Below are 14,868 nucleotides of genomic sequence, written 5' to 3'. Positions count from 1 at the left end.
TGTGTCTTAAAGTCTCAGAAACCAGAAGGAAAGTTAAAAGCACCCAAAAGGTTTTTTGTTTTTGTTTTTTTTTTTTTAAAGTAATCTCATGACTTTGTGGGACTTGACTCCATGTTTTGAATATTTGGGGTTAGCAATACTGTATTTGTAGTGGAGCCAAGATCCTATAGGCCTGGGACTTAACTCACCCCCATATTAAACTAGCCTTTACCAGCCATGGGTGAAACTCAGGGATTTCACCAATTTAAGAAATTAAGAAAAAAATGCTGCTAACACCCCCACATCAGAAATGCCCCTAACGAGTTATAACACCAAGGGTTGTGAAGTAGAAACACCCAGTTGCTGGGAAGTTTGGAGGAGGGGGGCAGGGTTACCTAATTTACCATTTGCTGGGTCTTTTTGTAAGATAAATTCTGACCAGAGAATTTATGCTGACCATCTGCACAAACATGTCGACAAAAAAAAAAAAAAAAAAAAAAAGGTCATAAATAAGTTACAAATTGGGCATAAGAGATAAAATGTAAGAAAAGACTTGAGCAGGGGGAAAAAACATAGGTGCCAGTGCGTGACTGGTTAAATTTTGTTAGCTTAAGATATTGGATAATGTGGTAGGTTTAGTAGAGTTAAAGGAGGTAGCTAGTTTAACCTATATAATGTAAATAGAAAACAATGCTTTTTGAAAACCATTGCTGGACTGCAGTTCAACATCAAGCTGATAGAACTCTGCCCCTTCTACAGGGCTATGATGTGCAGAGGCATCACCAGCACCCCCAGACAAGTGGATCCTGACTGGCCATCAGGTGAAATTTGTCTGTATATCGCAACTAGTGGGCATAACAGATTTGCTTGGCATATGTATTCTGTGTGTGTGTTGCTAAGAAAGACATATTACAGCTGTGTAAGGTTCTTTCACTGGGAAAAGATTCTGAACACCCGTAAAGCCCTGAGCCCCAGGGGTAGGGGTGGGTGTTTAAGGTGACCAGGTTTCCCTCTGAGCCCCGTGGATAAGGGTAGGTGCCCTACACACCAAGCCCTTGGTAGGGTAAGGGTAAATTAACCATGTCATGCCTTACACCCTCCGTAGGGTATAGGTGAGATGCCTTAGATTTTTGCAGGTAACAATCCAAAAGTGCATATAACTCTCTGGAGATGCAACTACACTGAGATAAAAGACCTACAGCATGGCCACTGCCCACGGGGCTTGGGCTGTGGGGCTATAAAATTGCAGTGTAGAGGTTGAAGCCTGGGTTCTGAGGCTCTGCGAGTGGGAGGGATCTCAGATCTGGACTCAGACACTTGGTGCTGCAGGTTTATTGCAATGTAGATGTACCCCAGATGTCAACAGAAGTTGCATACATAAAATGATAGAGAGAGAAAGGAAGGACAGAATATGCCTCAAAATGAAGGGCTTTCCCATCCTATCAATCATTCAGGGCTTCAGCCTGGTGTCTGAGCCACCATTTTGTTGACATGTTTCTGGGAAATAATGAAGGCCCTGATCCTGCAAATACTCATGTACATGCTTAGCTTTAACCTTGCATGTTTGCAGGATCAAGACCTACTTCTGAAATAGTTCATATTTTCTCAACATAGTGGTTAATTTTTTCCTTAAAATAAAAGATAACTTATTATACATCTTCTGTATAATAGAATTAGTTGTTGGAAGATGTGACGAGACACCTCAATATTAATGCAAAAAATAAAAATGATTATTACAAACTTTTCTGCATCTTTACTGCTTACGATACAGCTACAAGTGTGTTATAGCCAGGAGGCTTGAAAATATAACAATACATATTATGTTGAGCTAGTTATGTCACAAATGTTCAAATTAATCAAAGAAATTCCAGTAGGTTTCTGCTTTTTGATGCCCAAGGACAAACAAATGTCAAGAATATAACCTCACCTCGGCCATAAAACAATGTTTATTACCCCAATAGTGCATACACAAACTTTGCTTTAATTTTCTATGCCAATTTCTTTTATACAACATTTTGAAAAATGGATATAAGCTTGGTTGTGACTGGTCCTTTGTACAGAATATTTAATAGGAGTTTTAATTGTAAAGACTGAAACTGGTAAACTATTTGGTCAAGAGGACTTCAAAGATAAGTAACACTGAAGACCCTTATCAAATCATAAAACCCGGTGTAAAAAGGGCCTGTACCAGCCACATCTTCTTTTCCAATAAAACCTCTAGTTCTGTCTTTAAAACTCCAAGAAAAACATGTTTAGTTGGAAGTCTCTTGTTTTTTTCTTAAGTGTTGAAATGGCAAACACCTTCATGAAATGCATACTTGCAAATGCGTGTTTCCTAACCAGTGAGCCATGGCACACTGGTGTGCCATCAGGCCTGAGCAGATGTGCCACAGAATTTTTTGAAAAACTACTTGAGTTCTGGATCGGCTCATGAATATTCAGAGTTCATTTAGAGACTACATATAGTGGTGTGCCTCAAAATAATTAAAGGTATCAAGGTGTGTCACAGCAGAGAAAAGGTTGGGAACCAAATACAAAGCTCCTAATATCGCTGCTATGTAAACGGTAAACTGCTTTATGTAACAACGTGGAATCTAAATGACCTTGATAAACCAATTACTAATGTAAGAAGCAATGTAAATATAGCATATTTAGATTAATAGGGAATTGACTGATTAATTAATTACTAGCAAAGCTCAAACCACCCATCATCCAAACTCAGCAAAACAAGAATCATCCCTCCAAAAACTGTTAAAGAATCCACAACTTCTTTAAATTAAATAGCTAAAATGTTTCTAAGAGTTATTTAATTTAAAAATACTTTTTGGAGAACTAAACTGTTATATAAAAGAACTGAGGTGTTTGGACTTTCCAAAACCAGAATTTCAATTCCAGCTGAACTCTAATAAAATTGAACAAATCTCAGAAAATGGACAATTAAAAAAGAAAGGTAAAACCGTAAACTTAAAACTGCTCAGAGAATCTCCACTGCACAGATGAGGGAAATATAACTGTCAAGAAAGAATTAGAACCATAATGCATATATGATTTAACAAACTACACATTCATAAGATGAAGATGTTCTCAACGACAACCCATGTGGGTACAGAGCCAATGAAAGGGCGATAGCAACCAACTTTAAATCTAAAGCCTGAAAAAGGTGCACTTTCCTTATTAATTTCATGGAAATAGGACGGAGAAGGATATAAAAATCTCTGAAAAGTAAGCACCCCACACACACATATCCTAATCTGTCTTGGAAAAAACAGCAAATACTCATTAACTTACCCTGTCCATGTCTACCCAGCACGCTGCCACATCAGCACAGACACAGAAAAGACTCAAGAAGAAACCAACCCAAAGAAAACCTCCCAAAGACTTCAAGATGGATTATTGAGAGAAAGATAACAGAACACTATCAAGGGACTAGTTTTCAAAACTCTTGTAACTATTTTGTTGGAATATTGAAATGCGATTGTAACAAACTATCAATTTATCAGTTTCTCCTGTTAACCACCAAATGGAGAAGAGACAAGGGATAAGCTTTGGCAAACAGAGAAATAGTGGGATTTAATTTAAGATTCTTGATATTCATCGTTCGTCTGTCTCAAGACAGCTCATGGATTCTTCTTTTTAATTTCATAGGATTTAATTAAAAATGCTTATTTTGCACAATTATGCCTTGCCTGGTTACTAATAATTACCAGTAAGCTTCACCTTTCCTTAAAGGAAACTCTAGCCTATTTATACACTGTTTTAATTATCTGAGGATATACCAAGACTGGAAGGGTATTCACACCCTACACTTTGCTGCAGTGACACTGGTTCAAAATTAGTATTGTGAGGTATCATTTGAAAATTACCACCACACTGGTTATTAATATCATTGTAAAATGCATGTATCCAGTTTATGAATTCTCTCTATGTGACATTACTAGAACATGTTAAAGACCAGACAGTCCAACCTAGGTAAAAGTGATGAACAGGTCTGTCCTAGACAAAAGAATGCAGGTTTACCTCAACTTATATATTAGCAATAAACAAAGCCACTGAGCTAAACCAGCAGGGTATAGCCTAATCCTGAACTCATGTGACAGGAAATTTACATGGTTTCTGCACCCCAGAGATACACAAGAGACTGAATCCCCAGGAGGCCTTCCTGACTTGTAAGAAAAAAAGATGTCCCTTTGGGGATATAAGAAAGACAAAGACTCCATCTTTGTCCTTCACCTTAGGATACAAAGGAATCAAGTGATTTGGTCTGTGATGAGCCAGTAAAAGCTAGAAAGGATACTGATGGTTTTCTCTCACCCACTTGAGCAGAGACTGGATCTTCCTAGAGTAAGTTTTAATCTTTTAGATGTGTTTCACTTTTATTTGATTCTAACCATTTCTACTTTGATCACTGCTACTTCGTATCACTTAACCTACGCCCTCGTTAATAAACTTGTTTATTTTTACTATAAACCAACTCAGTGTTATGCTTGAAGAGCAGGGTGTATTTATTGTTATATTAATAAGCTAATGTACTGACTCTTTAGAAAAGCAGCAAACTTAATATCTTCTGTGAATGAACAGTAATGGGTCTGTGCATTGCAGAAAAACATCTCTGAGAAACTCAAGGGCTGGAGTTCACAGATTGCTGGCCAAAACCTGCTGGTAAAAATGGCTCCCAGCTTTGGGTGGATTTATGATAATTTTGGGAAATAAGACCTTGGTCTCAACTGACCTAGAGAAAAGTGCCCCACCAAAGGTGGCTCCACTCTCAAGTGTGTAATCTCTGTTAAAAACTCTCCATAGAAAAACATATAGAAGAGCTTGTAATAGAAATTGCCAGTTTATCATTGTGTTCAGTTATTAGCATTGCTGTGTTTAATGTTTTCTTTTTCTGTCTTTAATAATAAAATAGCCATGGTTAATCATTGTGATTGTTTTTCTGGGTCTCAATCATGGTGTCCTGCAAGGTACATAAAAGAACCCCTGTGACTAAATTAGTGCAAGTCATGCTCCTGAATTGGTAATAAGAGAAACAGCTAGTAAGAGCTGGCCTCCCATTTCTTGTTTCTCTGGACTAAATAATTTCAGTAATTTTTAAAATAAAATTACTTGGCATCCAACAATTTTAAATTACTCCTTTCAACCCCACAAAATTTAAAAACTCATTCAAAATAGAAACAAGTGTGGACTATAATCTTGCCTGATCTTTTACTAATCACACTATAATTATTGTTCTGTTCAGCTAAGAGTTTAGTACACTCAAAACAAAACACCTCTAAATGGGAACCCATAAAGCAAATGGGTAAACAGGAAATTTCATTTCCTTGCTGATCATTCATCACATGACCCTAGGTAGACATGGTTAATTATATGGCAACAGTGTTACTGGCCGCATTGGTGCTCAGAAATACAAGTAATTTGAAGCCACAACTTCAAAATAAACACTACAACTTAAAGTGCTATTTTAACATACATCTTCAAACAACTTGCAGGTATTTTAAACATTCAGAGAAGTTGGAACAAGAGGATTTTTGGAATTAAAAAAAAATCAATCTGGATCAAAGGTGGCATAAATTTATTTACATAACCTTTGCCATGCTTTAAAAGCAAGAAAAGGACATTCAGCACAGCAGGTCTGGTCTCCCTTTTTGTATTATCTTAATTCACCTTTCCCGTGTTTTCACACTATGCTTCCATCTCCCAACATTTGGCCTACTTCTCCTATAGAGGATGCTGTACTTTCAAGCCACCTCCGTTTCTTTAATGCCCTCTTTCACTACTCCAGTTTATTGTGTTCTGGGAGCTGTGGACATACAAAGTGAAATTTGCTGCACTCTTTCATAAACTGCATTTTGCAGTGCCCAGTCCACTCACGCACAGAACCAGAGAAAAGCACAAACTTTTTGTCAGCTCAGCTGCTCTGTAATGCATTCACCAGACTATAAAATGCATGTAAGAGGTTAGGGGTCACATTGTACTGTATGCACACACAAGCAGGAGGAGCCTGGTACAAGAAGCACCCCTCCTTCCCTGTATACTGGAGCTAGTCACAATTGTAGTCGTAGAGTTCTGAATGCATTGACTGCTCTCTCTGCTGGTCCATGACCCATTCTCCCTTCACACCAGCCTTCAAAGAACAGTATATGCTGCAACCCTGAAGGAGCACACTTCCAGGAGGAACATGCCTCCTGCGAACCAAGTAGCTCTAAGACCCTCCACAGTGCCCTTACTACAGCCTGTGCTTATTAGACAAAATCTGGCCCTTATCAAGTTCCACTTTGCACGTGTACTACATACACAGTACTGCTGGCCAAAATGGATTGCATTACTATGGATGAGAAGGCTTCTTACAGGGTCAGCACGGATCAAGGACTTAATTAAATGTGTCAACATGGAGGAAGGCAAACTATCTGTGACAAGAGGAAAAAATGTCAAAAAGTTGATGTAGTCTGGGGCATCTTTCAAAAGTACCTTGTAACTGACATGTTATTCATTTTATTATGAATGGGCTAAACCAGAGACAGGGACATAAATCAAATGAAAGTGCAGCTAGAAATACAACATGATGATGTAATAAATGCAGACGTCTTATTAGTATTAACAGTAAGACAAATGAAGCCAAGGATGGTTTACATGTATACCGAATTAAAAAAAAAAAGTTATGGGGAAAAGAAATGCTTCACATTCTTACCATCTCTGGCTGATGAAACTAAATAAAATAAAAGGAAGGTTTATAAGACAGTTTCGGTGCTATTAATGCACACTGCATCATATATGCAAATGATTACATGAGAAATGTACATGAGCAAATAACTCCCAGGTAGCCACTTTAGAGCATAGTCGACTCAGGGTTTTAGTCCTTCACACCTTTCAACTCATTCCCAGAAGTCAAACATCAGCATGGATGTTAGGAAATAGCTGAGAGAGCAGTCTAGGCATTCACCTTGTCCTCTAGTCAGTAATCATTAGTCCCCCACGGCCCGGCTCCAACATGTAGACAGCAAGTATGTGTCTGTCACAGGGGAGGGGTACTATTATTATACAGGATTGCGTTATTAAGCTTGGGTAAATGTGTCTTTGTGCTTTGATGGAAGACAAGATTAATGTTTATAATACAGACTTATGTATTCTATGTTTCCTATACACATACCCACACCCGTCCTTATGGACACTAATCTCGACATCAGGGAATTCAGGAAGATAGCAAACACCCAATTCTGTGGCGGTGAAATGCCTCTGGGGATTGGCTTGGAGATCACTGTTTGGTCAGAAGAAGACATGAATGTTAATTGTATAACTCTATGAAGCTGGGAAACCCACTGAGGTTGAGTTAGAATCCATTAAGCAAGTGGTTGCTTTTTAGATTAGAGCTTTTGTATGGAGAAAGAAATAGACAGGGTCCCATGGTGTTATGCTGGATACTTGGTAGGTTTATATTTTTGTAAAGGGTCCTGTGGAAAAAACACAGTAGGTAAATCAAATAAAATGTGATGAAAGACTATTACAATGCATACGCTCAAGGGCAACCTTAGTTTTGTATTTCCTAAATTCTGAGTTCTTGATTTGACAGTCTTAACATTCTTTTAATCTATTTTTAAATGTAATTTTCTTTTTAAATAAACAGCAAAAATGCATCATATATGCAAAGATAACATGGGCATTGAGCAGGAGAGGAATGGATGTGCCTCCTCTTTCAGCAGGGACTCAACCGATTTACCCTTGCAGATTCTCTCACCTTGGGCTCAAAGAACTCACAAAGAAAGGCTGAAGTGTATAGGAGCCCATCATTTCATTTTAACTGTATTGTTCCTAACATTACTCTCAAAAGTTTAATATAATAGACTCTTATAATGGAGGTTACCAATCATAAATTTCTTTGTTCCCGTTGAGTCTGTATCCTGAACTTTGGTACATGCATCTTTTATGGTCCACTGAGTATAGGGGAGGGGATGAGGCGGCGCCATATTTGACTTGTGACATTGGTGTCTTATGGGATTTCAACCACTCAAGAAGACTTTTGGGATACAGTCTTGAAGTTTGCTACATTCATTCATTAGCGCCCATGGATTGCAGGGGAAAAACATTCAACATATAGGTTATTAAGAGACCAAGCTAACAAGTTTTTAAAAGTCAAACTAGTCATGTTGGGTATAAAGTATGCAACTGACAGAGATTAAGGTCTTGTAAAAAAATCACACGTTCCATTTCTCAGAGTTCAGCCAAGAAAATTATCAGATGCAACCAAGTTCACTGCAAGTACAAATGTCAATAGTCTTGCTGATCCAAGAGCAGGATTTCTGACAACTACATTTAGTGAGATGCAGGTTTCCTACTCCAACCACACAATATATTTTTATAGAAAAAACTTCCTATGGCCTTTTCCCCAGAAGACACCAAGATATTAAAAGAAAAATAATCAGGTATTACAATTAGACTACCATTAACCACGGAAATTTATTTTGGAGACAAATCACACATAGACTAAATTTAGTCAGCCACATGGGCAAAGGGTAATTCATTTTGTTAAAAGATTACCTTCCTTTTTTGACTGATCTGAATAAATGTTTTTTTTTTTTTTTTAAATAAAGTACCACCCCCCCCCCCAAAGTTTAAACATTTTACCTGAAAGTGAGATAGACACAAGTCTCTTTCAAAGTAGCTTCCCAAATGCACCCGCACAAATTATTTGATGTGGTGTGAAATCAACATATGACCATTCAATGATCTTTTGAAGTTGAAGCTTCTGAGTTACATTTCTCATAACAATGTGAAACAAAATGCAAGATGTGCGAAGTTTTTCAATCAAGAAAGTGATTAAAGACAGAGTGCTGCAAACCCCATACTGCTACAGAGTCCAACGTTTACTTTTTTGTTGTTATAATGTAAACTTTGGTGCTTTTGAAGGACAGTGCCTTAACCGCTGTAGTGGACCCTATGGGTAGTTTCAATTTCATGGTAATATTATTCCATGATGTTCTAGAAGGACTGCTTCCAACAGTTTATTCTCCAGGCCAGCTGAGTGTTTCACCTGTCCTGAGACTGTCAACTGCCCTTGTGGACTGTGGTGAGAACTGTGATCCAAATACCAAGTTAGCTAGGAAATGGGATGAACACAAAAGCCTCACTCCAAAAGGACCTCTGAATTGCTGTTTGAGAACATCTAGTCACTACTGACCTGACAGTGGATCTGAACCAGTGACCTGGAGGTGGATTATTAATCCTTTGATGAGGCATGCAGACATACCCTTCACAACCTATATTTTCAGTCCTGAAATAGGATACCGTGAAAATCTGCATGTCAAGCTGAAAGATGTGAGATTTTAAAAACCTGAAGTTGGAATGGGATCACTGAATACTTCAGTAAATTTTCCAAGCAGTTGAAACAGTTCTGGTGTGCACAGTTCAAGAATATTGATAAACTGGAGAGGGTTCAGTGAAGAGCCATGAGAATAATTAAAGGATTAGAAAACATGCCTTATGGTTATAGATTGAGCTCCTTGAGTCTTTTTTAGCTTAACAAAGAAAAGGTTAAGGGGTTGTTTGATCACAGTTTCTAAGTACCTACGCAGGGAGCAAATATTTAATGATGGGCTCTTCAATCTAGTAGAGAAGCTTGTAACCAGATCCAAAGCTAGAAGCTGAAGTTAGACAAATTCAGACTGGAAATAAGGCATAAACTTTTAACAGTGAGGGTAATTAACCCACTGAAACAATTCACCAAGGATTATGGTGGATTCTCTATCATTGACAACTATTAAATCAAGATTTATTTTTTTCTAAGAATTATTTTGGGGAAGGTTCCATGGCCAGTGTTATACAGAAGACCAGGTTAGATGATCATAAGGGTCTCTTCTGGCCTTGGAATTTACAAATAATACCAGTTGTGATGTGTATTGGGATAAAAAAATGCCTGCGGTTGCATCCATGCAACTGCTGCTGAAATCTATGGGATTGCACAAATGTAACTAAAGACAGACCTTACCCCCATTATACTTGATTTACCCCAGAATAAAGATTTATGAGTTGAGGGAAGAGGGTCTACCTCAGGGCCAGACCCAAAGCTCCCAGACCAACCCGTAGCACAGCAAATCACACTGAACTTTGAGCAGCAGTTAAAAAGCTCTTTTTGCTTGGGAGTAGGTCCTGGAAGGAGATTCACAGAATGTGAGCCACTCTTGTGGAATATTTCTATCAACTGGATAGCCAGTGAGATCTATGGAGCAGTTCAGTTCTCTGAAAGCAGGGAGGGAGGAAGAGAAGCTTGAAAGTCCATGTCTCCCTGCCAAGCTCTCACAGCTTCAGGAGTATTTTTGGGTCCACTGGTCTACTCAGAGACAGCACAGCAGGACCTTCTGGAGAGTACAATGAGTGGTCCAGAAAATGGTCCAGTCCTACTGAAGACCTTCCTACAGACCCTCAGCTCCTGTACATAGGCAAAAAGGAAAGCCTGGGAACATTTAAAAAGTCTTCAGTGCAAAAGAGGAGACCAGGAGGGAAAAGGAAGGTGTTTCTGAAGTTCTAGTCTCCAGAGGAGTGTTCAGTTGAGGACCTTGGGGAAGCAGTTTACTACTGACATAAGGTGGTTTGGAATGGTCTGTCCGTTTGCTTGCAGGTGAAGAACAAAAGCTAAAAAAAAGGAAAACTGAAACGGGCTAGGATGGGAGGGAAGAACAGGAGAGAGGTAGGATCTGTGAAAATGCCCTCCTGAATTTCCAACTCCTTCCCCAAAATGCCTTACTGCATTCATTTACCATGACCCTCAGCCAAGCTGCCCAGCCCCTCCCAGAGGGCAAGAGACCCACTCCCTTGGAAAGAGGGCTGTGGTGTTGGCTGTGCCTCTCACTGGCCCATTTCCCGGCGGACCGACCCTCCCACACTTCACTTTTAGGAGTGTCATTCATGTAAACTGTCCACAGCTTGGGATCTCTGGGCTGGGACCCAGATCCGGGGAGCCAATTTCACCAGCCTAAGGGTACCCCAGGGTAAGGGGAAGAAGCAGGGGCGCTGGAACAGTTTTGTATAGCTGAGAGCCATTGAACCCAACTGTGTACTAGGGAAGCCACTTCAAGCCAGGGGGTGGCACCCCTGGCTCCAGCACCTGGGAGAGGAAAGGGAGGGAGGCTGAATTACTCTACAGCCGCGGCTCAGCAAACCTGTTTCCGTTGCTAGAACTGGGGCTCGCCCCTTCTCGGGGCTGATTAACCCTCCCCGGCTCCACTGCCCCCCGGGCGAGCGGCGTGCGTAGCCCAGGGCGCCGCGGACACCAATGCACTGAAAGGGGAAGCTGCCCTTGCCACTGACCGCCCCTTCAGTGCAGCAGGAGCCCCCCCGTCCCGCCGCCTGCGCGCAGCCCCGCCGTGCCCCACCCCACGCGGGTACCTCAATGTCCACCGGGTCCCGACTGAGCGCGCGGGCCATGGTGTCCGCCTCAGCCCGGTCCTTCTCCTGAGCCGCAGGGGTCACCCCTGGGCAGAGCGGCGGGCGAACCCAGTACCGCCCCGGGGCTGCTGACGTGGCTGCAGCCGCGACCTCTCCCTCCCGCCAGCCAGCAGCGGGGGCGGCTCTTGGCACGGCTGGGATCTCCCGGCCCGGCCGCGAGTGGGGGGTGAGAGCGCAGCTGGGGCCGCGGGTACGGCGGAGGGAGTAAGCGTGGGAAAGGCAGCTGACCAAACTCCGTTCTTTAATGCGAATTAACAGCGCTGCACACGCAGGTGGGGCCCGAGACGGGGGGGGGAGGCGGAGCCGCCGCCTCTAGGCATCGAGGTTTCCTGGGGGGCCGGCTCCTGAGCTTCTAAACGTTCCACCGCTGCCCTCTAAACACCTTCGCCCTGGGATTATTCACGCTCCATGCGGGCAGCTGTCCCTGCTAAACCTGAGCAGATAAGGTGGGCGAGATACGGGACCCTCTTCACGTAATCACCTCACCCACCTTCGTGCTCTGCGAGCCTGGGCCCAGAGGGCTGCACCACCACCGCATGTACACCTTGACACGAGCACACTTTTACAAAGTTCCCTGGCTGTTGGCAAAACAGAGAGCCAATGCTGGCACAAGCTTTTAACCGAGACTTCCCCATAACCGCCATCGGACCCAACAATATTGTCAAGCTCAGCCACTACGACAACTTTAGCAATTAGGCAGGACACAAAATACACAACCCCTTGGACATGCAATAGGGGGTGGAGGCTCCTTGCAACTCTGTGATTGGAGTGAAGCAATCTGGTCCTTGGTATATTAGCAGCTTTTATATCCCTGATAATAACTAGGCAGCCTGTGTTCATCTGAATTGCTCTGATTTTACGTTGTCTCTTACACTACCTCAATCCTATGAAAATAAAGTGTCCTATCTTTACGTACATCAACCCTATGAAGATAATGCGTTGGTTGTAAGTTGCTTTAATTACTGCTGAGGCTGATGACGTTCACACTACCCTCCTTGGGTCAGTGGTCCACACCAGAAGCACTTCCACTGAACTGAGAAAGGCAGCATGAGAAACTGAGCCCTGGTCCACACTCACCTGGCAATTCGGAGGCAGTAGACGGGAGTTAAGCAAACTAGGCAGAGTAGCTTGCATAACTCACATCTGACTGCTGTGCTTCCCTTCTGCCTGCTGTCTACACTGCACTCTGCCCAGGGTGCAAAGCTTAGCTTCTTGAGGGGGTGGTTTTACTCAGTTGACTTCCTGATCCATTGAGCAGGTCTACACTGACCGCTCAATTGATCCAGAAAGATCGATCTGGCGGCAGCAAATTTGCTGCGGTCAGTATAGACATGGCCTGAGAGCCCAGACTCTCAGCTCCTTTGGCAGCTCCCTCCTGGGAGCCTGGCTGCCTCCTTCCCCCTCAGGTCCCCTTTCCCTGGAGGAGTGGGGTTCAGCAGAGCCATGAAATTGACAAGAATGATAACCCATGTAAGGAATGTAGTGTGTACACTGATACCACATTGCCCTAACATAATCCCCAGGACTCTCACTGAGGTGGTTATATATGTCAGCATAACAGGAGAGCTACATCAATGGGAGGAGCATTTCACCTCCATTGTTTTGTCAACAAAAGCCGACTTTTGTCGACAAAACTGTAGAGTAGACCAGGCTTTACAGGACAAAGGTTAAAGAGGAGGAACTTTTTTCTTCAATTCTACTTGCTTTTTACAAAGGGATAAGTATATACATCTTCTGGAGATTCATGGCACTTGAGGGGTTATTTATTCCCCCCTTCTTACCCATTCTCTCCCTTGAATGTCTCATGAGAGTTTGCCTTTTATAGGGCAAAAAATTACAATGCAGTGAAAAATCTTATTTCCTTGCATAGGAACAGTTTGAGATTTCCCATGTAGACTTAGTTTCTTGCCACCTACAGCATTAGGCTTCTGTTGCTCTTTGCTCTTTTCTAGGTAAGGCATAGGCATACATTAAAGCAGTAAAGCAATGTGCCTAAGGCCTGTAAATCAATAGCTTAGCTAAACAAGGCATAAAGTCCAAAAGCCTTCACATATGCACTTAACCAGGAGTAACCCCAGATCATAAGAGAATACTGTAGCAACTAAACTGCTAACACACAATCACAAGATTTTAGTTTATAGCAGATTGGGATATTTTAAGCTAAGAACATCCACAAATGTCTGACCACAAGAGTGCCATGGTAACAGACATATATTCTAATACTCCTGAAGTAAAAGGCTGTGTAACCCAAGGGAGAAGGGCAGCCCAACATTAGAAGAGTGAGGAAATACAAATAAGGAAAAGGGAAGAAACTCCTACTGAGCATGCATTAGGCATAGCAGCATCAGCATAACACATTATGAAAGTTCTATCCCAGCCTGTGTGCTTAGGAGGGGGGAAAAGATGTTGCTCTTGTGTGATGTTAGGATGAGGAAGATAATAGCTAACATTTCAGGTTGTTCTGCAAGGGATGGTACAAGTATATGGATGGGCAGCTGTACATTCAGTACTATCTCTACCTACCTTGCTGCATTGGAGTGTTTGTGATGCTGCTAACTGTATTAACAAAACTATTACAAATACAGAAGGTTTTTTCTAAGTGTGAGTATTGCAACCAGGCACTTTAGTGTTCCCAAATAAACAGTAATTCTAATACTGGGCCTGATCTTGGGCCAAGAACTTATCTAACCTCAGTGTTAACTGGGAATTTATAAATAATCAATATAACTAATACACAAGCCAAGGATCAGGTAACAGATTTCATTCCTGAATAGGGACTCCAAAGGGCGCACAGGGGTGACACCTGTGGCTTACACCCAGGATAGGCTTAGCTTACCTTTGGTAAAAATCTAAATTAAAATCCACATCTCTTTCTTAGAGTTTGGTCATTGTCACAAACACTAACTCCCCAGAGTATGGGACTTCCTCTTCTTTTTCTCTGGTCCTGTTCCTCTTTTCTGCTTCTAGTATATTACTTCTGTGTTGGTTTGGTTTTTTTAGCAGCCCAACTTTGTAATAGATGGAGGGATATGCCCTCCCAGGAATAATCTGTGTCACACACCCTTCTACCCACTACCCCACTGGAGGAGCATGCAAGACCTTGACCTTTGGACTCACTTGGCATGTCAGAGACAGGTGTGATGCTGGCTGGATTGGGAGGGGGGCATTTATTATATTATTTAACATCAATATGTCAAATTCATAATAATTCATATGAGATATACTGTGTCAGGTACCATTAGAAAGGCTGTAATGTGCTAAGTAAGATGATAATGTTTATGTTCATGTGTTATATGTGTAATGGAAGCTATGGATATATTTGTATCTATATTTCAATTTGTACTGTGTTTCTGGGTGACACCCCAGATAGGATGGTTGCAGCACTAGCCTGCTTAATGGTCCATTAAAGAAATTCACAGGTACAATGGGCCCAGGGGAGAAGCCAGGGATATA

At 41.6% G+C, this 14,868-nt stretch overlaps 1 protein-coding gene across 1 annotated transcript in view; it reads right to left on the bottom strand.

Annotated features, from left to right (window-relative positions):
• DPYD (dihydropyrimidine dehydrogenase) overlaps positions 1-12,047 on the bottom strand; it is a 490,220-nt gene extending 478,173 nt beyond the window's left edge. The window contains exon 1 of the mRNA XM_067538400.1: positions 11,356-12,047. Within this exon, the coding sequence (XP_067394501.1) occupies positions 11,356-11,394 (39 nt within the window). The 5' untranslated portion in view covers positions 11,395-12,047. The remainder of the gene's footprint in view (positions 1-11,355) is intronic.
• Between the last annotated feature and the right edge of the window lie 2,821 nt (positions 12,048-14,868).

Source organism: Emydura macquarii, unplaced genomic scaffold, assembly GCF_026122565.2.
Source record: "Emydura macquarii macquarii isolate MOO-44397 ecotype Brisbane River unplaced genomic scaffold, CSIRO-AGI_Emac_v2 contig_480, whole genome shotgun sequence".
Classification (NCBI taxonomy): Eukaryota; Metazoa; Chordata; order Testudines; family Chelidae; genus Emydura; species Emydura macquarii.
The sequence above is the reverse complement of the archived record's forward strand: the minus strand, read 5'-3'. Positions and strand labels throughout refer to the sequence as shown.